The sequence below is a fragment of the Hetaerina americana genome, unplaced genomic scaffold (assembly GCF_022747635.1).
Source record: "Hetaerina americana unplaced genomic scaffold, ioHetAmer1.1.p SCAF_20, whole genome shotgun sequence".
NCBI classification, from domain to species: Eukaryota; Metazoa; Arthropoda; class Insecta; order Odonata; family Calopterygidae; genus Hetaerina; species Hetaerina americana.
In genome coordinates, this window is record NW_027286764.1 from 10,472,754 (window position 1) to 10,498,162 (window position 25,409).

Sequence of the window (25,409 nt, forward strand, 5' to 3'; positions counted from 1 at the left end):
TGTCTGAGCAATGACTGTCACCTTCCTGCTTTAATGGGACAATTGACCAATCTATATCCTTTTCTGGTGCAGCACAGCATCCTCTGGCAGCATCAGCATCATCCTCCTCTTTGACAACGATCATGTCATCTCGGACATCCACAGCCCTCTCGTCAATAGCGTCACTGGCAATGGTGGCATCACCAAAGTCTTTCTTGATCCCACCAGAACACTAATTGCAAAGCATACAATGTTAGCATTTAATTTTGGCAGATGGTCAAACATTTCAAAACAAGAGCATCAGGGCAACAAATCCTTCACACCAAACTGTTTTAGAAAATCCTGGCATGAGCAACATTTGAGAGTCCCTCATTTCACAAAGAAAAGTACCACTTATGATTGAGGGTAGTTAAATTGCCTTCAACTAGCATTCATTAAATGGAACACAGATTATTATATGCTGGTCTACCATTCAAGTTCAAGTTTTGGAATATTCAAAGACATGGAATGCTGTTGCATTTCTTAACTCATGATTGCAATGCATAATTACTTAATTCACTCACCTGAATCTCTACTCCATTCCAAGTATTATCCGCCATCCAATTCACCCGAGAGCCCGCGGAATAGGTGTCCTCCATCTCAACCGTTGCCCTTTCCACGGGACTGCTGAATGCCCACACTTTGCCTGACGTACCTTCAACCGACTCCTCTCCAGGCCTCTCAACACCCTTGTTGCCATGGCTCGTGACATCACTCTCCTCCTTATAAACCATAAACAATGCAATCAACAGGAAGGTGATGGTAGAGTTTACCCAATACTAAGCCCCCTACGGCATTGAGTGAAATTCACCCATTAGGGGGGTATTAATCAGGGGAGGGAGGCAGACAATTTCTCTGTGTCATCTGTTGCGTATGGTTTTACAGGGACATCTGTTATGCTGTTAAGAATCACACAGTTCAGGTCAATGGCAGGGAGTGCCCCATAAAGGCATTCTAGTAATCTAAACCTTTCCTTCTCGTTAGCAATGGGTTAAGGTCACACATACAATGATCTTAAATGATTTGCATTATTTTATACACATGGGTGACAGAGATGACAGGGACATTGAGAAAATATGTTATGAAAAGGCTAGTTATAACTTATCAGTCTTTCTTGAATGCTCGTAGAGGGTTGACGTGCTTAGCGGTCGCTCCGTCCCACTTTCACTCCCAGACAATACTCGCTGCTGCAATGCCTCCCAAGGTCAACCATAACGGACCAAAGGACGATCATTCCCATGACCACGCCGAGTTAAAGTCCATGTTGAGAAAATAAATTAAACCATGGCGAGTTTCCAAGAAGAGCTGGAAACGGCAAAGAAGGACGGCTCTGAAGAAAAGATGCTGAAAATTACATCGCTCGAAGAAAGATTTATCAAATTTCGAAATGGAATCAACGGAGACCTAAAGCATCTCTCTGAAAGGTTGAAGGACATTGAAGAACGCGTCTCCAGGTTTGACTACCGCCTCGATGATCTTGAGCAGTACTCGAGAAGAAATTGTCTTCTTATACATGGGATCAATGACGATCATTCCCATGACCACGCCGAGTTAAAGTCCATGTTGAGAAAATAAATAAAACCATGGCGAGTTTCCAAGAAGAGCTGGAAATGGCAAAGAAGGACGGCTCTGAAGAAAAGATGCTGAAAATTACATCGCTCGAAGAAAGATTTATCAAATTTCGAAATGGAATCAACGGAGACCTAAAGCATCTCTCTGAAAAGAAATTGTCTTCTTATACATGGGATCAATGAAGAAAAAGGTGAGAACTGTTTGCGTGTAGCAGCAGATTTCTTCATTAATAAATTAAAGGTAAGCGTGAACCCCATGTCCCTTGACCGAAGCCACAGGATAGGTCCATTTAAGGAATCCCACAAGTATCCTCGACCCATCATCGTTAAGTTTATCTGCTATCAAGATAGGGATCAAGTGTGGAGGGCAAAACGAAACCTAAAAGCGAGCGGGTTTCTCATAACAGAGTCACTCACAGCCACTAGGAAGCGTCTGCTACTTGCCGCCAAAGTTTATCTGCTATCAAGATAGGGATCAAGTGTGGAGGGCAAAACGAAACCTAAAAGCGAGCGGGTTTCTCATAACAGAGTCACTCACAGCCACTAGGAAGCGTCTGCTACTTGCCGCCAAAGTTTATCTGCTATCAAGATAGGGATCAAGTGTGGAGGGCAAAACGAAACCTAAAAGCGAGCGGGTTTCTCATAACAGAGTCACTCACAGCCACTAGGAAGCGTCTGCTACTTGCCGCCAAAGATCTCGCCGGCCGAAGAACGTATGGACACAAGATGGTAAAATAACTATTTTAAAACCTGATGGCTCCAGGATTTATGCATCAAATGAAGGAGACATGCAGCAGGCGAGTGTTGATTATAACTCTCGCAACATTTCATCGAGGAGCGGACGCCGCTAACTCAGTGGGTGAATTGCCTCTCTTGCCTACCACGAGCATTTTTGACCAACCGCTTGCAGATTGATTAAAATAATTAAATACAGTGATTTGTGACTTGCCAGTGCTCTCTTTACTACCTGCGAACACATTATTCTCTCATAGTACCTTACCGCGCCGCACTCTTACCTTTTGGTGCTCGAAATTCCTGCCTTCCGTGCTTTGTGCCTCTACATTCTCGTCGCCCACTCTCCGTAAATTGCTCCTGATCTGCCTTCTTTCATTCTGTGCTAGTGACTTCCCACCACATCTTACTCCTGCATCTCTAGCCATCTATACCCTGTTGCTCCTTGATCCAGCTCACCTGTTCCTGATCTACGTTGCGAAGTCATCAAGTGAAAAGTGATTTAGTGTCAGTGGCCAGTGCTTTTCCCCTAGTTGTCTTAATTAGTGCCTCCCTTTTAAATAATGTTTTATATTCTTTTTCCCATTTGAATAATCATCCTGTAGTGCTGTGTTTAGAAGTAATTCAGTGAAAATTCATTTAGTGTCAGTGCCTCGTGCATTTCCCATATCTCACTTGATAGTGCCTTCCTTTCAACTGAGTTTGCAGGATCTTTATTTATTTGTTTCCTGCAATTGTTTAGTCTTTGCGTAGTGCAGTGCTTCGCACCTATCCCATCTAGTGCTTTTCTGAACAATCTCGTAGACTACCTTAACAAATACAGTGTATCGCTATCAACTTACCAATGCTTTTAATCTTGTAAATACTTAGATTTTTAATATTTTAAATTCTTTCCTCTTATGCTTCTGATTGTGTTAACTTAGATAGCTTAGCTATTTCCAGTAATATCTAAGAAGTATGATGGACCACTCTTTAGGCTCTCAGGTTCCTAAAAACATAACTTCCCAGTCATCACCCGTAAGCCATTACGCCTTCCCAAATTCCCAAACTCATTATCGCATACCCACTATCTTACCCCCACGGCAGAACACCCTCGGCCATACCCCGCCAGTAACACCATCACCGCAGGATGCTCTCCCACTCCTTTCCACTCAAAAACTCACTGTCAATGAGCTAACTCATATAATATTTGCACTGCATTGATCTCCTGTAGGATCCTTAAGGGAATTCGTTGATAAACTGGACAATTTACTCTATAATATGACAACTTATTCTAAGAGACCTAAAATAATTTTCACAGGAGACTTCAATTAGTAGTAGTTTTAGGGGTTTGTAGGGTGCGTCGACAGCTATGGTCATTTTGCACCACTGTCATTACGTAAAACTTATGTTCCTTTTAAACTAGGAATAAGTAAACAGATAAATACGAATAAATATATAAATAAATAAAATAAACAAAAAAAAAAAAAAGAAAATGCTAAAATCAAAAGCATTAAAATTATGAGCTCCGAAGCTAAAGCTGCCCCATTAAACCAGTTGCCCTTAAAAAAGTTAAGACTCGATTTATAGACCCAGAGTCATCCCCTAAAATATTTTTTAAGTCTCCCCTTATCTTCAACATGTCTCTGGCCCTTTGGTATGTTGTACATTCCGTCAGGATATGTTTTATCGTCAGGGGTTGGAAACACTCATTGCAGCGGGGCTGTTCTTTTACCTCCGCAAAGAGGTACGAATGAGTGAGGGCAGAGTGTCCTATTCTCAGGCGCGTAATCATGACCTCTTCCCTCCGAAAGTTCCGGATGGAAGAGGACCATGGTGAAACGACCGGTTTTATTGCCCTGAGTTTATTATTTTGAAGAGACTGCCAAGTCTCCTTCCACTGATGCAGGACCGAGTTCCGCAAGGCGGCCTTCACGTCCTCCATTGGAACCAAGGTGGAGTCGGTCTCGGGTTGTCGAAGGGCATCCTTCGCTGCCTGGTCAGCTTTTTCGTTGCCTCTTATGCCGACGTGACCAGGAGTCCATATAAAGGAGACCCTGTTCCCCTTTCTCTGAAGGGACAACAGGGTATAATGGATCTCCTGGACTATCGGGTGCACAGGTGCAAAGGCCGATAAAGATTTTAGGGCGCTCAACGAGTCGGTGCAGATGAGGAAAGAGCCATTGCTTTCTTTTATTTCTCCTAGGGCCGTCCTTATGGCTGACAGCTCGGCTGTGAAAATGCTGCAAGAAGTGTGCAGTTTTTTCCTCACGACTCCATGGTAGTGGGACACGACCGCATAGGCACATGCAGATTCTGACTTTGACCCGTCGGTGTAGACTGGGACAAAGTCAGAAAGTGAGCTGAGGACGGCACTGAAGAGCTGCTGGTATTCGGAATCAGTCGTTTTGGCTTTGCGGCGTGCACTGGCAATGAGTTTAATATCCGGCATTGGTGTTAACCAAGGCGGATACTTAGCATAGGAGACGGGGCATATTTGAGGGAATGTAAAATTTACCTCATTAATAAAATCATTAAAACGAACGGCAAAGGGCCTAGTTGCCCTTCTCCGCCTGTTAAATAAGTCTAAAAACCGTTGGTTAAAAACTATGTTAAAACAAGGGTGGATTGTCTCTGATAAAATTTTACAGGCATAGTTGCCCATTAAAATCATCCTGCGGGTTTCCAACGGAGGCTCCCCTGAGTCTGCAAGTAAGCTTGGGACTGGGCTTGTTCTAAATGCCCCGGTGGCCAACCGTATCCCAGCATTGTGGACACATGTAAGTGATCTCAAGTAAGACTCTCGTCCTGAGGAATACACTATGGAACCATAGTCCAGTTTGGATCGCACCAAGCCCCTGTACAATAAAAGCATGGTGGAGCGGTCTGCTCCCCAAGTGGAGTGAGTTAAAAACTTTAAAACGTTGAGGGTTTGGCGACACCTCTCGCGTAACACGCGGATATGCTCCCGCCAGTTCAGCTTTTGGTCCAGGATCATGCCGAGAAAGCGGACGGACTCCACAAATGGAAGAATCCTACCCAACAGGGTTAGGGTCGGGGTAACGTGGTAACCGCGAAGACGGTGAAAGTGCACGCATTTCGTTTTCTCCATGGAGAAACGAAATCCGTTCTTTCGCGACCACTCTCCCAGTTTGTTTAGAGTCACCTGGGCTTGCCTGGAAGCGTTTGGCAGTCGTGTCGACCGGCAAAATATGGCTAAGTCGTCCACATAGAGCGATGCCATCACCGGGGCATTGATGCATTCCACCACGTCGTTGATGGCGATGGCAAATAACGTCACGCTCAGTACTGAACCCTGGGGCACCCCGTTCTCCTGTGTAAAAGATCGGGATAAGTGCTTCCCAGTCCTTACTTTAAAAAGGCGGTTAGTTAAAAAATTTCTGATAAATAGGGCCATGTTGCCTCTAAATCCCCACTTGTGGAGCGTGTTGAGGATTCTCCAGTAGTTTTAGGGGTTTGTAGGGTGCGTCGACAGCTATGGTCATTTTGCACCACTGTCATTACGTAAAACTTATGTTCCTTTTAAACTAGGAATAAGTAAACAGATAAATACGAATAAATATATAAATAAATAAAATAAACAAAAAAAAAAGGAAAATGCTAAAATCAAAAGCATTAAAATTATGCGCTCCGAAGCTAAAGCTGCCCCATTAAACCAGTTGCCCTTAAAAAAGTTAAGACTCGATTTATAGACCCAGAGTCATCCCCTAAAATATTTTTTAAGTCTCCCCTTATCTTCAACATGTCTCTGGCCCTTTGGTATGTTGTACATTCCGTCAGGATATGTTTTATCGTCAGGGGTTGGAAACACTCATTGCAGCGGGGCTGTTCTTTTACCTCCGCAAAGAGGTACGAATGAGTGAGGGCAGAGTGTCCTATTCTCAGGCGCGTAATCATGACCTCTTCCCTCCGAATGTTCCGGATGGAAGAGGACCATGGTGAAACGACCGGTTTTATTGCCCTGAGTTTATTATTTTGAAGAGACTGCCAAGTCTCCTTCCACTGATGCAGGACCGAGTTCCGCAAGGCGGCCTTCACGTCCTCCATTGGAACCAAGGTGGAGTCGGTCTCGGGTTGTCGAAGGGCATCCTTCGCTGCCTGGTCAGCTTTTTCGTTGCCTCTTATGCCGACGTGACCAGGAGTCCATATAAAGGAGACCCTGTTCCCCTTTCTCTGAAGGGACAACAGGGTATAATGGATCTCCTGGACTATCGGGTGCGCAGGTGCAAAGACCGATAAAGATTTTAGGGCGCTCAACGAGTCGGTGCAGATGAGGAAAGAGCCATTGCTTTCTTTTATTTCTCCTAGGGCCGTCCTTATGGCTGACAGCTCGGCTGTGAAAATGCTGCAAGAAGTGTGCAGTTTTTTCCTCACGACTCCATGGTAGTGGGACACGACCGCATAGGCACATGCAGATTCTGACTTTGACCCGTCGGTGTAGACTGGGACAAAGTCAGAAAGTGAGCTGAGGACGGCACTGAAGAGCTGCTGGTATTCGGAATCGGTCGTTTTGGCTTTGCGGCGTGCACTGGCAATGAGTTTAATATCCGGCATTGGTGTTAACCAAGGCGGATACTTAGCATAGGAGACGGGGCATATTTGAGGAAATGTAAAATTTACCTCATTAATAAAATCATTAAAACGAACGGCAAAGGGCCTAGTTGCCCTTCTCCGCCTGTTAAATAAGTCTAAAAACCGTTGTTTAAAAATTATGTTAAAACAAGGGTGGATTGTCTCTGATAAAATTTTACAGGCATAGTTGCCCATTAAAATCATCCTGCGGGTTTCCAACGGAGGCTCCCCTGCGTCTGCAAGTAAGCTTGGGACTGGGCTTGTTCTAAATGCCCCGGTGGCCAACCGTATCCCAGCATTGTGGACACATGTGAGTGGTCTCAAGTAAGACTCTCGTCCTGAGGAATACACTATGGAACCATAGTCCAGTTTGGATCGCACCAAGCCTCTGTACAATAAAAGCATGGTGGAGCGGTCTGCTCCCCAAGTGGAGTGAGTTAAAAACTTTAAAACGTTGAGGGTTTGGCGACACCTCTCGCGTAACACGCGGATATGCTCCCGCCAGTTCAGCTTTTGGTCCAGGATCATGCCGAGAAAGCGGACGGACTCCACAAATGGAAGAATCCTACCCAACAGGGTTAGGGTCGGGGTAACGTGGTAACCGCGAAGACGGTGAAAGTGCACGCATTTCGTTTTCTCCATGGAGAAACGAAATCCGTTCTTTCGCGACCACTCTCCCAGTTTGTTTAGAGTCACCTGGGCTTGCCTGGAAGCGTTTGGCAGTCGTGTCGACCGGCAAAATATGGCTAAGTCGTCCACATAGAGCGATGCCATCACCGGGCCATTGATGCATTCCACCACGTCGTTGATGGCGATGGCAAATAACGTCACGCTCAGTACTGAACCCTGGGGTACCCCGTTCTCCTGTGTAAAAGATCGGGATAAGTGCTTCCCAGTCCTTACTTTAAAAAGGCGGTTAGTTAAAAAATTTCTGATAAATAGGGCCATGTTGCCTCTAAATCCCCACTTGTGGAGCGTGTTGAGGATTCTCCATCGCCACACACTATCATAGGCCTTCTCCAGGTCGAAAAAGACTGCTATGACGTGTTGACGGTGGAGAAAGGCTTCCTGGATGAAGTTCTCAGTGCGCACCAGATGGTCTGTCGTGGACCTGCCACGCCGAAAGCCGCACTGAGCGTCGGAGAGCAGGTGACGACTCTCCAAGCACCACATGAGACGTCGGTTTACCATCCGTTCCATCACCTTGCACAGGCAGCTGGTGAGAGATATGGGACGGTAATTGTTCGGGTCATTTTTGTCCTTGCCCTGTTTTGGGATTGGTATCACGATGGACTCTCGCCAGGCATTTGGAAAACTGCCCTCGTTCCAAAGTTGGTTGAGGGTATTTAGGACCTCCCCAATCGCAGTTTCCGGAATGTTCCGGAGAAATGCGTTGTGGATTTCGTCCGCCCCTGGCGAGGTGTAATGGGAGTCTTCGATGGCGGATTTAAGCTCCCAGGACGTGAAAGGCTCATTGTAATATTCACTTGTAGGACCTGCACCAAAATTGAGAGGGACTCTCTCGCATCGCCTCTTCAGGTTCGCAAAGTCCGCGGCATAGCCCTCGTCACTGCTATTGGCCGCGAACTGACTGGCAAATATGTTGCTTATTTCGGCAGGTGAATTAACCACCCGGCCAGCAACAAGCAATGGCGAGATGACAAATGAGCCCTTGGACCCGGAGATTTTCTTCACTTTGTCCCATACCTGACCAAGCGGCGTGCGATGGTTGATGGTAGAGACGTATTCTATCCAGGAAGCCCTCTTGGCCTCCTTCACGGCCCTTCGAGCTCGCGCTCTCAGGCGGCGGTACGATGCCAGATTAGTTGCCGTGGGATATTTTCTAAAAATATTTAATGCTTTTTTCCTCGCCCGAATCGCCCGGTCGCATTCCCCGTTCCACCAAGGGACAGGAGCTCGATTAATGTTCCCGGACGTACGAGGGATACTTTTGGTAGCTGCCGCCAACAGCGTTGAACTTAGTTTATCGACGTTGTGCAACGCGTCGAAACTTGCGTCGTGTTTATATGTAAACGTACGCTTAAAAAGTGGCCAGTCCGCACGGTTAATACGCCACTTTTCCGGAGGTTTTGAAATGGTGGGCGAAGAGTCTTCCTTAACGAGTAGAAGAGGAAAATGGTCACTCCCACAGAGATCGTTGTGGGTGGACATTTTCAGCTTTGGGGCTAGACTTCTCGAGCATAGACAAAGATCTATTGCTGAGAATTCCCCATTGAAGCTGTTAAACCGGGTTTTTTCGCCGCTATTTAATAAAAACAGGTTAAAATCCTCAATAAAGTTGGATAAAATTCGACCTCTCCTATTGCTTTGGGTTTCTGGCCCTCCCCAGAGAGGATCATGGGCATTAAAATCTCCCATCAAAATGAACGGCTGAGGAAGCTGGTGGACAAGGGCTTCAAGGTTCAGGCGGGTCACCGGTGCACCCTCTGGCAGATACACGTTGCATAACGTAATCCTCTCAGGGGTGTGCACCGTGACAGCGACGGCCTGGAATGGAGAGTTCAGTTGGACTCGCGAGGTGTAAAGGGCCTCACGGGCCGCAACTGCTACTCCCCCTTGGGCTCGTTGGCCACTTAGGTCATCCATTCTAAAAACAGTGAACCCCTTCAGAATACCCTTATCTTCAGCCTTAAAATGGGTCTCTTGGAGACAAATACAAGAGGGTTTAAAATCTTGGATTAAAATGGCCAGCTCCTCCTTGTGCCGATAAAAGCCATTGCAGTTCCACTGCAGAATGGAACACATTTTAAGTGTTAAATTAAAATAAATAAATAAATATATAAATAAATAAGATGACTAAAAAGGGAGATGACCAACTCTATTGAGGTTATCGCTTGAAGCGATGTTTCCTCTTCCACTCGTTTGCGAAGACCTCAGTATCAGAGATACTCTGGTCCTCTTCAATTACCTCCGGCCTCTTTGGCTTCACTGGAGGCGGCGGGGAAGGTGTATTCTCACGCCCTTTTGGCGTGTTCCCCTTGGTGGTTTTCTGTGGGCTCTTCTTTGAAGGGCCCACAGGAGTAGGTGGCTCCTTGTCCACCTTACTCTTCCCATCCTTCACCCTTTTGGGTTTAGGCACTTGCGTGTTTTCAACTGGGGATTCTTTCGGTATCTCCGTCTGCGTGGCGATGGTACACTTTACACATTGCGTGGTTGCAACGGAAGCAAAGGACCGGGAGAAAGTTGGAGCGATTAGCGCCCTGTATTTTCTCCTCGCTTCCGCATATGGGATTTTTTCAAGGGTTTTTATCTCCATGACTTTCCTCTCTTCTTTCATCTTCGGGCAATCACGAGAGTACACTGGGTGTGTACCCTCGCAATTGACACAAAGAGGTTCCGAAGAGCACTCTTTATCCTCGTGCGCGTCTTTGCCACAGCGCGGGCAGGTGGCCTTACCCTCGCAACGCGACGCGACATGGCCGAACCGTTGGCATTTGAAACAACGCACGGGATTTGGGATGAATGGCCTCACTGGTACCGATTCATAGCCCACAAACACCTTGTCGGGTAGTCTATCACGCGCAAACGTCAAGATCACGGAGGTGCTGTTTACGTTTTCTCCGTTGCGCCTCGTGGTGAGTCGACGACAATCAGTCACTCCCTGAGAGAACATTTCTCTCTTGATTTCTTCGATGTCCACGTATAGGAGGTCGTAGTGACTGATGACTCCCCGACAGGTGTTAAGAGTGCGGTGCACCTCCACCTTAATCGGAATGTCATGGAGCATTCCCATAGCAAGCAGTTTATCGCTTTGTGTATCGTTCAGGGTCTCTATAAGAAGTGTACCATCCCGGAGCTTCTTCACGCTCTTTGGGTCCCCAGGCACAATCTGTGACAAAACTCTGCGAATTAAGAAAGGAGAAACCTTTTTCAAGGTTTCACCTTCCTTTATGCACGACATAATTAAATAGCGCTTACATGCGCCTATGCACTTTTCTCCCCCGCCGGTGTCCGGACGGGATCTTTTTAGTGGTGGAAAGGGTTTTTCCTCCATAATAATTAATTATTCGTCCCTCGGCCTCCCCACCCGCCACGGAGCCACACATTTGGGACGCCACTCCGCCAAACCGGAGCGGTCGCCAGGGCTAACTCGAGGGATATAGCGCTTCAGGAGTGGTTGTCTGTTTCGGGGTGGATCTTCGGTGCAAGGGCCCACCAAAACCCTTACATCTCCGACCTCCCTACGCAGACCCCCACAACCTTGGCACTCGCCACCGGAGCGAAAACGCGACGGAAGCCGATTGACCGGGAGTGGCTAGCTCCCGGCCTCCCGTTTACACGAAATCCGGGGCCGAAGAGGGGTATCACTCCCCGGTCCATACAGGGCATCCGACACCCTGCTGGGAACCAGAAAGCTCACCCTCCAGGATCCCCTTTTCTCCCTTACGGGTCTCCAGGCACGGCAAACACCTGGGCGGATCGCAGGCCAGATGGTATGGCCGCTCACAGACAGTGGATCCACAGCACTGTCCGGACGCATCCCTTGCTGGCTTGGGGTTTGTTTTCGGGGTTTTCTCCCCGCCCTTTTAGTCGCCTCTTACGACAAGCAGGGATACTGCGGGAGTATTCTCTATCCCCCTACCCGCGGGGGGGAGGATTCTCCATCGCCACACACTATCATAGGCCTTCTCCAGGTCGAAAAAGACTGCTATGACGTGTTGACGGTGGAGAAAGGCTTCCTGGATGAAGTTCTCAGTGCGCACCAGATGGTCTGTCGTGGACCTGCCACGCCGAAAGCCGCACTGAGCGTCGGAGAGCAGGTGTCGACTCTCCAAGCACCACATGAGACGTCGGTTTACCATCCGTTCCATCACCTTGCACAGGCAGCTGGTGAGAGATATGGGACGGTAGTTGTTCGGGTCATTTTTGTCCTTGCCCTGTTTTGGGATTGGTATCACGATGGACTCTCGCCAGGCATTTGGAAAACTGCCCTCGTTCCAAAGTTGGTTGAGGGTATTCAGGACCTCCCCAATCGCAGTTTCCGGAATGTTCCGGAGAAATGCGTTGTGGATTTCGTCCGCCCCTGGCGAGGTGTAATGGGAGTCTTCGATGGCGGATTTAAGCTCCCAGGACGTGAAAGGCTCATTGTAATATTCACTTGTAGGACCTGCACCAAAATTGAGAGGGACTCTCTCGCATCGCCTCTTCAGGTTCGCAAAGTCCGCGGCATAGCCCTCGTCACTGCTATTGGCCGCGAACTGACTGGCAAATATGTTGCTTATTTCGGCAGGTGAATTAACCACCCGGCCAGCAACAAGCAATGGCGAGATGACAAATGAGCCCTTGGACCCGGAGATTTTCTTGACTTTGTCCCATACCTGACCAAGCGGCGTGCGATGGTTGATGGTAGAGACGTATTCTATCCAGGAAGCCCTCTTGGCCTCCTTCACGGCCCTTCGAGCTCGCGCTCTCAGGCGGCGGTACGATGCCAGATTAGTTGCCGTGGGATATTTTCTAAAAATATTTAATGCTTTTTTCCTCGCCCGAATCGCCCGGTCGCATTCCCCGTTCCACCAAGGGACAGGAGCTCGATTAATGTTCCCGGACGTACGAGGGATACTTTTGGTAGCTGCCGCCAACAGCGTTGAACTTAGTTTATCGACGTTGTGCAACGCGTCGAAACTTGCGTCGTGTTTATATGTAAACGTACGCTTAAAAAGTGGCCAGTCCGCACGGTTAATACGCCACTTTTCCGGAGGTTTTGAAATGGTGGGCGAAGAGTCTTCCTTAACGAGTAGAAGAGGAAAATGGTCACTCCCACAGAGATCGTTGTGGGTGGACATTTTCAGCTTTGGGGCTAGACTTCTCGAGCATAGACAAAGATCTATTGCTGAGAATTCCCCATTGAAGCTGTTAAAGCGGGTTTTTTCGCCGCTATTTAATAAAAACAGGTTAAAATCCTCAATAAAGTTGGATAAAATTCGACCTCTCCTATTGCTTTGGGTTTCTGGTCCTCCCCAGAGAGGATCATGGGCATTAAAATCTCCCATCAAAATGAACGGCTGAGGAAGCTGGTGGACAAGGGCTTCAAGGTTCAGGCGGGTCACCGGTGCACCCTCTGGCAGATACACGTTGCATAACGTCATCCTCTCAGGGGTGTGCACCGTGACAGCGACGGCCTGAAATGGAGAGTTCAGTTGGACTCGCGAGGTGTAAAGGGCCTCACGGGCCGCAACCGCTACTCCCCCTTGGGCTCGTTGGCCACTTAGGTCATCCGTTCTAAAAACAGTGAATCCCTTCAGAATACCCTTATCTTCAGCCTTAAAATGGGTCTCTTGGAGACAAATACAAGAGGGTTTAAAATCTTGGATTAAAATGGCCAGCTCCTCCTTGTGCCGATAAAAGCCATTGCAGTTCCACTGCAGAATGGAACACATTTAAAGTGTTAAATTAAAATACATAAATAAATATATAAATAAAAGAGATGACTAAAAAGGGAGATGACCAACTCTATTGAGGTTATCGCTTGAAGCGATGTTTCCTCTTCCACTCGTTTGCGAAGACCTCAGTATCAGAGATACTCTGGTCCTCTTCAATTACCTCCGGCCTCTTTGGCTTCACTGGAGGCGGCGGGGAAGGTGTACTCTCACGCCCTTTTGGCGTGTTCCCCTTGGTGGTTTTCTGTGGGCTCTTCTTTGAAGGGCCCACAGGAGTAGGTGGCTCCTTGTCCACCTTACTCTTCCCATCCTTCACCCTTTTGGGTTTAGGCACTTGCGTGTTTTCAACTGGGGATTCTTTCGGTATCTCCGTCTGCGTGGCGATGGTACACTTTACACATTGCGTGGTTGCAACGGAAGCAAAGGACCGGGAGAAAGTTGGAGCGATTAGCGCCCTGTATTTTCTCCTCGCTTCCGCATATGGGATTTTTCAAGGGTTTTTATCTCCATGACTTTCCTCTCTTCTTTCATCTTCGGGCAATCACGAGAGTACACTGGGTGTGTACCCTCGCAGTTGACACAAAGAGGTTCCGAAGAGCACTCTTTATCCTCGTGCGCGTCTTTGCCACAGCGCGGGCAGGTGGCCTTACCCTCGCAGCGCGACGCGACATGGCCGAACCGTTGGCATTTGAAACAACGCACGGGATTTGGGATGAATGGCCTCACTGGTACCGATTCATAGCCCACAAACACCTTGTCGGGTAGTCTATCACGCGCAAACGTCAAGATCACGGAGGTGCTGTTTACGTTTTCTCCGTTGCGCCTCGTGGTGAGTCGACGACAATCAGTCACTCCCTGAGAGAACATTTCTCTCTTGATTTCTTCGATGTCCACGTATAGGAGGTCGTAGTGACTGATGACTCCCCGACAGGTGTTAAGAGTGCGGTGCACCTCCACCTTGATCGGAATGTCATGGAGCGTTCCCATAGCAAGTAGTTTTTCGCTCTGTGTGTCGTTCAGGGTCTCTATAAGTAGTGTACCATCCCTGAGCTTCTTCACGCTCTTTGGGTCCCCAGGCACAATCTGTGATAACACTCTGCGAATTAAGAAGGGAGAAACCTTTTTCAAGGTCTCACCTTCCTTTGCACAAGACATAATTAAATAGCGCTTACATGCGCCGATACACTTTTCTCCCCCGCCGGTGTCCGGACGGGATCTTTTTAGTGGTGGAAAGGGTTTTTCCTCCATAATAAGAAATGATTCGTCCCTCGGCCTCCCCACCCGCCACGGAGCCACACATTTGGGACGCCACTCCGCCAAACCGGAGTGGTCGCCAGGGCTAACTCGAGGGATATAGCGCTTCTGGAGTGGTTGTCTGTTTCGGGGTGGATCTTCGGTGCAAGGGCCCACCAAAACCCTTACATCTCCGACCTCCCTACGCAGACCCCCACAACCTTGGCACTCGCCACCGGAGCGAAAACGCGACGGAAGCCGATTGACCGGGAGTGGCTAGCTCCCGGCCTCCCGTTTACACGAAATCCGGGGCCGAAGAGGGGTATCACTCCCCGGTCCATACAGGGCATCCGACACCCTGCTGGGAACCAGAAAGCTCACCCTCCAGGATCCCCTTTTCTCCCTTACGGGTCTCCAGGCACGGCAAACACCTGGGCGGATCGCAGGCCAGATGGTATGGCCGCTCACAGACAGTGGATCCACAGCACTGTCCGGACGCATCCCTTGCTGGCTTGGGGTTTGTTTTCGGGGTTTTCTCCCCGCCCTTTTAGTCGCCTCTTACGACAAGCAGGGATACTGCGGGAGTATTCTCTAACCCCCTACCCGCAGGGGGTAGGCTTCAATTGTAACCTCCTTACTGATGGTAATAATCAAAGAGAACTGCTGTCTCGACTAGCCTCCTATAACTTAAAACCCTTGGTGAATAATCCTACAAGAGTTACAGCTAGTTCTAAAACCCTGTTGGATAACATCTTCACAGACTACCCAGAATCCCAAGTTAAGACTGTTGTTTTTAACCCAGCTCTGTCTGATCACAGGGCAATTATGTCAGTTTTCAATGTGTCTGAAATCCGCCAATCTGCTGTTGCCCCTACCATATTAAAGAGGGTCTTTAGTGACTCTAATGTCAGCCACTTTCAACTTCTCTTGAGTCAAGAGAATTGGAAGTTGTTGAATGAGAATAACTCCCTGAACAGTAACTTTGACCTGCTCTACAGAACGTTTTTGTTTCACTTTGAATCAGCCTTTTCCCTTGTACCATTTAAGCACCCTAAAGCCATTAAAAAAAACTGGATCACAACAGAAATTAGGCATTTGTCCAGGGTAGAGAGTAGTAGATTTTGAGTTTTAGGGTGCGTCGACAGCTAAGGTCATTTTGCACCACTCATTAAATATAAAACTACAATTCCTTTTTACTTAGGAATAAATAAATACGATTAAATATAAATAAATAAATAATTGTTAAAATCAAAGGCCATTAAAATTATGAGATCAAAAACTATATCTGCCTCATTAAACCAGTTGCCCTTAAAAAATGTAAGACTCGATTTATGGACTCACAGTCATCCCCTAAAATATTTTTTAAGTCTCCCCTTATCTTCAACATGTCTCTGGGTAGTAGTAGTAGTAGTATTTTTGTTTATGGGGTGCATCGACGGCTGAGGTCATTTTGCACCACGTCGAAACTTTTAAAAACCACAGTTAAGGTTTAATAAATAAATAAATAAATAAATAAATAAATAGATAAATATTAAAAACAAATGACATCGACAAGAATAAAAATACCACGGCTAAAGTTGCCTCATTAGGCCAGTTTCCTTTAAAAATAATAAAACCTTGCTTAAAGAGTTGGGGTCATCTCCTAATATTTGTTTCAAATCTCCCCTTACATGAAACTTTTCTCTACCCCTTATATATTTTTGGCACTGCGTAAGAATATGTTTCATTGTAAGGGGCACGTCGCACTCATTGCAGCGCGGTTGCACTTTTCCCTCCGTGAAGAGGTACGAGTGTGTGAGGGCAGAGTGCCCTATCCTCAAACGCGTAATCGTTACCTCTTCCCTCCGAATCTTTCGGATTGAAGAGGGCCATGCCGAAACAACCGGTTTTATCTCCCTAAGTTTATTATTTATTAGGGACCGCCAAGCTTCTTTCCACTGGTTTAGGACATTGTGCCGCAAAGCGGCCTTTATGTCCTCCACCGGTACCAAAGAATGATCGTACTAATTTTGGTCCAGGGCTTCCTTCGCTGCTTTGTCAGCTTTTTCGTTGCCAGGTATTCCCACATGACCAGGAATCCACATAAAGGATACCCTGGTCCCCTTTCTCTGAAGGGATAAGAGGCTATGGTGGATCTCTTGGACTATCGGGTGCATTGATGAGAACACCGAAATGGATTTTAAGGCGCTCAGAGAGTCCGAACAGATGAGAAAAGAGCCGTTATTATCGTTTAGTTGTTTTAGGGCGGTTCTTATGGCTGACAGTTCGGCTGTGAATATACCGCAAAGCGTGTTCAATCTTTCCCTCACGACTCCATGGTAGCGGGAGACGACCGCATAAGCACATGCGGACTCCGAGTAGTAGTAGTTTTAGGGGTTTGTAGGGTGCGTCGACAGCTATGGTCATTTTGCACCACTGTCATAACGTAAAACTTATGTTCCTTTTAAACTAGGAATAAGTAAACAAATAAATACGAATAAATATATAAATAAATAATATATAAAAAAAAAAAGGAAAATGCTAAAATCAAAAGCATGAAAATTATGAGCTCCAAAGCTAAAGCTGCCCCATTAAACCAGTATACCTTAAAAAACTTAAGACTCGGTTTATAGACCCAGAGTCATCCCCTAAAATATTTCTTAAGTCTCCCCTTATCTTCAACATGTCTCTGGCCCTTTGGTATGTTGTACATTCCGTCAGGATATGTTTTATCGTCAGGGGTTGGAGGCACTCATTGCAGCGGGGCTGTTCTTTTACCTCCGCAAAGAGGTACGAATGAGTGAGGGCAGAGTGTCCTATTCTCAGGCGCGAAATCATGACCTCTTCCCTCCGAATGCTCCGGATGGAAGAGGACCATGGGGAAACGACCGGTTTTATTGCCCTGAGTTTATTATTTTGCAGAGACTGCCAAGCCTCCTTCCACTGATGCAGGACCGAGTTCCGCAAGGCGGCCTTCACGTCCTCCATTGGAACCAAGGTGGAGTCGGTCTCGGGTTGTCGAAGGGCATCCTTCGCTGCCTGGTCAGCTTTTTCATTGCCTCTTATGCCGACGTGACCAGGAGTCCATATAAAGGAGACCCTGTTCCCCTTTCTCTGAAGGGACAACAGGGTATAATGGATCTCCTGGACTATCGGGTGCACAGGTGCAAAGACCGATAAAGATTTTAGGGCGCTCAGCGAGTCGGTGCAGATGAGGAAAGAGCCATTGCTTTCTTTTATTTCTCCTATGGCCGTCCTTATGGCTGACAGCTCGGCTGTGAAAATGCTGCAAGAAGTGTGCAGTTTTTTCCTCACGACTCCATGGTAGTGGGACACGACCGCATAGGCACATGCAGATTCTGACTTTGACCCGTCGGTGTAGACTGGGACGAAGTCAGAAAGTGAGCTGAGGACGGCACTAAAGAGCTGCTGGTATTCGGAATCGGTCGTCTTGGCTTTGCGGCGTGCACTGGCAATGAGTTTAATATCCGGCATTGGTGTTAACCAAGGCGGATACTTAGCATAGGAGACGGGGCATATTTGAGGAAATGTAAAATTTACCTCATTAATAAAATCATTAAAACGAACGGCAAAGGGCCTAGTTGCCCTTCTCCGCCTGTTAAATAAGTCTAAAAACCGTTGGTTAAAAACTATGTTAAAACAAGGGTGGATTGTCTCTGACAAAATTTTACAGGCATAGTTGCCCATTAAAATCATCCTGCGGGTTTCCAACGGAGGCTCCCCTGCGTCTGCAAGTAAGCTTGGGACTGGGCTTGTTCTAAATGCCCCGGTGGCCAACCGTATCCCAGCATTGTGGACACATGTGAGTGGTCTCAAGTAAGACTCTCGTGCTGAGGAATACACTATGGAACCATAGTCCAGTTTGGATCGCACCAAGCCTCTGTACAATAAAAGCACGGTGGTGCGGTCTGCTCCCCAAGTGGAGTGAGTTAAAAACTTTAAAACGTTGAGGGTTTGGCGACACCTCTCGCGACACACGCGGATATGCTCCCGCCAGTTCAGCTTTTGGTCCAGGATCATGCCGAGAAAGCGGACGGACTCCACAAATGGAAGAATCCTACCCAACAGGGTTAGGGTCGGGGTAACGTGGTAACCGCGAAGACGGTGAAAGTGCACGCATTTCGTTTTCTCCATGGAGAAACGAAATCCGTTCTTTCGCGACCACTCTCCCAGTTTGTTTAGAGTCACCTGGGCTTGCCTGGAAGCGTTTGGCAGTCGTGTCGACCGGCAAAATATGGCTAAGTCGTCCACATAGAGCGATGCCATCACCGGGGCATTGATGCATTCCACCACGTCGTTGATGGCGATGGCAAATAACGTCACGCTCAGTACTGAGCCCTGGGGTACCCCGTTCTCCTGTGTAAAAGATCGGGAAAAGTGCTTCCCAGTCCTTACTTTAAAAAGGCGGTTAGTTAAAAAATTTCTGATAAATAGGGCCATGTTGCCTCTAAATCCCCACTTGTGGAGCGTGTTGAGGATTCTCCATCGCCACACACTATCATAGGCCTTCTCCAGGTCGAAAAAGACTGCTATGACGTGTTGACGGTGGAGAAAGGCTTCCTGGATGAAGTTCTCAGTGCGCACCAGATGGTCTGTCGTGGACCTGCCACGCCGAAAGCCGCACTGAGCGTCGGAGAGCAGGTGACGACTCTCCAAGCACCACATGAGACGTCGGTTTACCATCCGTTCCATCACCTTGCACAGGCAGCTGGTGAGAGATATGGGACGGTAGTTGTTCGGGTCATTTTTGTCCTTGCCCTGTTTTGGGATTGGTATCACGATGGACTCTCGCCAGGCATTTGGAAAACTGCCCTCGTTCCAAAGTTGGTTGAGGGTATTTAGGACCTCCCCAATCGCAGTTTCCGGAATGTTCCGGAGAAATGCGTTGTGGATTTCGTCCGCCCCTGGCGAGGTGTAATGGGAGTCTTCGATGGCGGATTTAAGCTCCCAGGACGTGAAAGGCTCATTGTAATATTCGGTTGTAGGACCTGCACCGAAATTGAGAGGGACACTCTCGCATCGCCTCTTCAGGTTCGCAGAGTCCGCGGCATAGCCCTCGTCACTGCTATTGGCCGCGAACTGACTGGCAAATATGTTGCTTATTTCGGCAGGTGAATTAACCACCCGGCCAGCAACAAGCAATGGCGAGATGACAAATGAGCCCTTGGACCCGGAGATTTTCTTCACTTTGTCCCATACCTGACCAAGCGGCGTGCGATGGTTGATGGTAGAGACGTATTCTATCCAGGAAGCCCTCTTGGCCTCCTTCACGGCCCTTCGAGCTCGCGCTCTCAGGCGGCGGTACGATGCCAGATTAGTTGCCGTGGGATATTTTCTAAAAATTTTCAATGCTTTTTTCCTCGCCCGAATCGCCCGGTCGCATTCCCCGTTCCACCAAGGGACAGGAGCTCGATTTATATTCCCGGACGTACGAGGGATACTTTTGGTAGCTGCCGCCAACAGCGTTGAACTTAGTTTATCGACGTTGTGCAACGCGTCGAAACTTGCGTCGTGTTTATATGTAAACGTACGCTTGAAAAGTGGCCAGTCCGCACGGTTAATACGCCACTTTTCCGGAGGTTTTGAAATGGTGGGCGAAGAGTCTTCTTTAACGAGTAGAAGAGGAAAATGGTCACTCCCACAGAGATCGTTGTGGGTGGACATTTTCAGCTTTGGGGCTAGACTTCTCGAGCATAGACAAAGATCTATTGCTGAGAATTCCCCATTGAAGCTGTTAAAGCGGGTTTTTTCGCCGCTATTTAATAAAAACAGGTTAAAATCCTCAATAAAGTTGGATAAAATTCGACCTCTCCTATTGCTTTGGGTTTCTGGCCCTCCCCAGAGAGGATCATGGGCATTAAAATCTCCCATCAAAATGAACGGCTGAGGAAGCTGGTGGACAAGGGCTTCAAGGTTCAGGCGGGTCACCGGTGCACCCTCTGGCAGATACACGTTGCATAACGTCATCCTCTCAGGGGTGTGCACCGTGACAGCGACGGCCTGGAATGGAGAGTTCAGTTGGACTCGCGAGGTGTAAAGGGCCTCACGGGCCGCAACTGCTACTCCCCCTTGGGCTCGTTGGCCACTTAGGTCATCCATTCTAAAAACAGTGAACCCCTTCAGAATACCCTTATCTTCAGCTTTAAAATGGGTCTCTTGGAGACAAATACAAGAGGGTTTAAAATCTTGGATTAAAATGGCCAGCTCCTCCTTGTGCCGATAAAAACCATTGCAGTTCCACTGCAGAATGGAACACATTTAAAGTGTTAAATTAAAATAAATAAATAAATATATAAATAAATAAGATGACTAAAAAGGGAGATGACCAACTCTATTGAGGTTATCGCTTGAAGCGATGTTTCCTCTTCCACTCGTTTGCGAAGACCTCAGTATCAGAGATACTCTGGTCCTCTTCAATTACCTCCGGCTTCTTTGGCTTCACTGGAGGCGGCGGGGAAGGTGTATTCTCACGCCCTTTTGGCGTGTTCCCCTTGGTGGTTTTTTGTGGGCTCTTCTTTGAAGGGCCCACAGGAGTAGGTGGCTCCTTGTCCACCTTACTCTTTCCATCCTTCACCCTTTTTGGTTTAGGCACTTGCGTGGTTTCTATTGGGGATTCTTTCGGGATCTCTGTCTGCGTGGCGATGGTACACTTTACACATTGCGTGGTTGCAACGGAAGCAAAGGACCGGGAGAAAGTTGGAGCGATTAGCGCCCTGTATTTTCTCCTCGCTTCCGCATATGGGATTTTTTCCAGTGTTTTTATCTCCATGACTTTCCTCTCTTCTTTCATCTTCGGGCAATCACGAGAGTACACTGGGTGTGTACCCTCGCAATTCACACAAAGAGTTTCCGAAGAGCACTCTTTATCCTCGTGCGCGTCTTTGCCACAGCGCGGGCAGGTGGCCTTGCCCTCGCAGCGCGACGCGACATGGCCGAACCGTTGGCATTTGAAACAACGCACGGGATTTGGGATGAATGGCCTCACTGGTACCGATTCATAGCCCACAAACACCTTGTCGGGTAGTCTATCACGCGCAAACGTCAAGATCACGGAGGTGCTGTTTACGTTTTCTCCGTTGCGCCTCGTGGTGAGTCGACGACAATCAGTCACTCCCTGAGAGAACATTTCTCTCTTGATTTCTTCGATGTCCACGTATAGAAGGTCGTAGTGACTGATGACTCCCCGACAGGTGTTAAGAGTGCGGTGCACCTCCACCTTAATCGGAATGTCATGGAGCGTTCCCATAGCAAGTAGTTTTTCGCTCTGTGTGTCGTTCAGGGTCTCTATAAGTAGTGTACCATCCCTGAGCTTCTTCACGCTCTTTGGGTCCCCAGGCACAATCTGTGATAACACTCTGCGAATTAAGAAGGGAGAAACCTTTTTCAAGGTCTCACCTTCCTTTGCACAAGACATAATTAAATAGCGCTTACATGCGCCGATACACTTTTCTCCCCCGCCGGTGTCCGGACGGGATCTTTTTAGTGGTGGAAAGGGTTTTTCCTCCATAATAAGAAATGATTCGTCCCTCGGCCTCCCCACCCGCCACGGAGCCACACATTTGGGACGCCACTCCGCCAAACCGGAGTGGTCGCCAGGGCTAACTCGAGGGATATAGCGCTTCTGGAGTGGTTGTCTGTTTCGGGGTGGATCTTCGGTGCAAGGGCCCACCAAAACCCTTACATCTCCGACCTCCCTACGCAGACCCCCACAACCTTGGCACTCGCCACCGGAGCGAAAACGCGACGGAAGCCGATTGACTGGGAGTGGCTAGCTCCCGGCCTCCCGTTTACGCGAAATCCGGGGCCGAAGAGGGATATCGCTCTCCGGTCCATGCAGGGCATCCGAAACCCTGCTGGGAACCAGAAAGATCACCCTCCAGGATCCCCTTCTCTCCCTTACGGGTCTCCAGGCACGGCAAACACCTGGGCGGATCGCAGGCCAGATGGTATGGCCGCTCACAGACAGTGGATCCACAGCACTGTCCGGACGCATCCCTTGCTGGCTTGGGGTTTGTTTTCGGGGTTTTCACCCCGCCCTTTTAGTCGCCTCTTACGACAAGCAGGGATACTGCGGGAGTATTCTCTATCCCCCTACCCGCGGGGGGGGCGGACTCCGATTTCGACCCATCGGTGTACACCGGTACGAAGTCCGGGTGCGATCCGAGGAAGGCGTTAAAGAGTCCTTGGTATTCTGACTCGGTCGTGAACGCTTTACAGTGCGCATGAGGCAACGACTTCATATCCGGCTTTGGTGTTAGCCAAGGAGGATGTTTAGCATAGGCAACAGGGCACGCTTGAGGTAAGGTAAAATTGAGTTCGTGGATAAAATCAGTAAAACGAACGGCCAAGGGCCTAGTTGCCCTTCTTCGCCTGTTAAATATATCTAAAAATCTTGGTTTAAAAAGAATGTTAAAACATGGGTGCTTGGTCACGGATAAAACTTTACAGGCATAATTTCCCATCAAAATCAACCTTCGGGTTGCTAACGAGGGTTCACCTGCGTCAGCAAGTAGGCTTGGGACTGGGCTGGTTCTAAATGCCCCAGTGGCCAAACGTATCCCGGCATTGTGGACACACGTCAGGGGTCTCAAATAGGACTCTCGTCCTGACGAGTATATTATAGAACCGTAGTCCAGCTTCGAACGGACCAAGCCTCGATATAATAAAAGCATGGTGGAGCGATCTGCTCCCCATTTGGAGTGGGTTAAAAACCTTAGGATGTTTAGGGTCTGGCGACACCTCTCCCGTAACACCCGTATATGCTCCCGCCAATTTAGTTTTTTGTCCAGGATCATGCCGAGAAAACGGACGGACTCAACAAATGGGAGATTTCTGCCCAGAAGGACTAAGGTCGGTGTAATGTGGTGTCCGCGAAGACGGTGGAAATGAACACATTTCGTTTTCTCCGTGGAGAAGCGAAACCCGTTCCTTCGCGACCACTCTCCCAGTTTGTTCAAGGTGACCTGGGCTTGCCTGGAGGCGTATGTCAGTCTTGTAGAGCGGCAGAAAATAGCCAGGTCGTCGACAAATAGCGATGCCATCACCGGGGCATTGATGCATTCCGTGACGTCGTTGATTGCGATGGCGAACAACGTCACGCTCAGCACTGATCCCTGAGGTACACCGTTCTCCTGGATGTAGGATCGGGATAAATGATTGCCCGTCCTTACTCTAAAAAGGCGGTTTGTTAAAAAATGTTTTATAAATATGGCCATATTGCCCTTAAAACCCCACTCATGCAACGTGTTTAAAATCTTTCGTCGCCACACACTGTCGTAGGCCTTCTCGAGGTCGAAGAAGACTGCTACGACGTGTTGGCGTAACAGAAAGGCTTCCTGGATGAAATTGTCAGTGCGCACCAGATGATCTGTCGTGGACCTCTCACGCCGGAAGCCGCACTGAGCGTAGGAGAGGAGGTGTCGTCTCTCCAAGCACCAAACGAGACGTCGGTTAACCATTCTTTCCATCACCTTGCAAAGGCAACTGGTGAGAGAGATGGGCCGATAGCTGTTCGGGTCGCTCTTATTCTTACCCTGTTTCGGAACGGGTATCACCAGGGACTCCCGCCAGGAATTCGGGAAACTACCCTCAATCCACAATTGGTTGAGGGTTTTGAGGACCTCCCCCAACGCTGACTTCGGAATATTCCGAAGAAAGGCGTTGTGGATCTGATCCATTCCCGGTGAGGTGTTATGGGAGTCCGTGATAGCGGACTCGAGTTCCCATGGCGAGAATGGCTCATTGTATGCTGCAGGATTTCCAGCTTCGCGAAAATTGAGAGGGACTCTCTCGCATTGCCTCTTGAAGTTTGCGAAGTTGGCGTCATATAATTCATCACTGCTGCTGGCCTCGAATTGCTTGGCGAAAGTGTCGCTTATTTCTGGGGGTGAAGTCACCACCCGTCCAGCAATAAGCAGTGGCGAGATGACGAAGGAGCCCTTGGATCCAGAGATTTTTTTGACTTTGTCCCATACCTGCGAAAGTAGGGTTCTCTGGTTAATAGTAGAGACGTACTCTATCCAGGAAGCCCTCTTGGCCTGCTTCACCGCCTTCCGGGCTCGCGCTCGTAGGTGGCGGTAGGCTGCCAGGTTTGTTGCCGTGGGGCATTTTTTAAAAATATTCAACGCTTTCTTCCTCGTCCGGATCGCTCTGTCGCATTCCTCGTTCCACCAAGGGACGGGTGCTCGATGAAGGGTGCCGGACGTGCGAGGAACACTTTCGGTAGCTGCGGCTACGAGCGTTGAAGTCAGCGTCTCGACATTTTGCAACGCGTCTAGACTTGTGTCATGTTTAAAATGAAAATTATTCCTAAAAAGCGACCAGTCGGCACGGCTGATACGCCAGTTTTCCGGAGGTCTGAAGGTGCTTGGCGAACGGTCTAATTTCTCCAGTAGAAGAGGAAAGTGGTCACTCCCACAGAGATCGTTGTGGACGATCATCTTCAGCTTCGGGGCTAGGCTTCTCGAGCATAGACAAAGATCTATTGCTGAAAATTCCCCTGTGAAGCTGTTGAAGCGAGTTTTTTCCCCGCCATTTAATAAAAACAAATTAAAATCCTCGATAAAATTCGATAAAATTCGGCCTCTCCTATTGCTTGGGGTGGATGGGCCTCCCCATAGTGGATCATGGGCATTAAAATCGCCCATCAAAATAAATGGACGAGGTAGCTGACGGACAAGGGCTTCCAAGTTGAAACGAGTTACCGGTGCACCCTCCGGCAGATAGACGTTGCATAACGTCATCGTCTCTGGGGTGTGCACTGTGACAGCCACTGCCTGGAATGGGGTGTTCAGTTGGACTCGGGAGGTGTAAAGGGCCTCGCGAATCGCAACTGCCACTCCTCCTTGGGCGCGTTGACCACTCGTGTCGTCCAGTCTAAAAACAG

At 48.3% G+C, this 25,409-nt stretch overlaps 1 protein-coding gene across 1 annotated transcript in view; it reads right to left on the reverse strand.

Moving 5' to 3' along the window:
• Window positions 1–17: 17 nt before the first annotated feature.
• Window positions 18–25,409, reverse strand: part of LOC139688576 (uncharacterized) — a 30,168-nt gene continuing 4,776 nt past the window's right edge. Inside the window, exons 3-5 of the mRNA XM_071586129.1 lie at window positions 543–740; window positions 76–211; window positions 18–28 (exon numbers count right to left, since the gene is read on the reverse strand). Of these exons, the coding sequence (XP_071442230.1) occupies window positions 18–28; window positions 76–211; window positions 543–740 (345 nt within the window). The remainder of the gene's footprint in view (window positions 29–75; window positions 212–542; window positions 741–25,409) is intronic.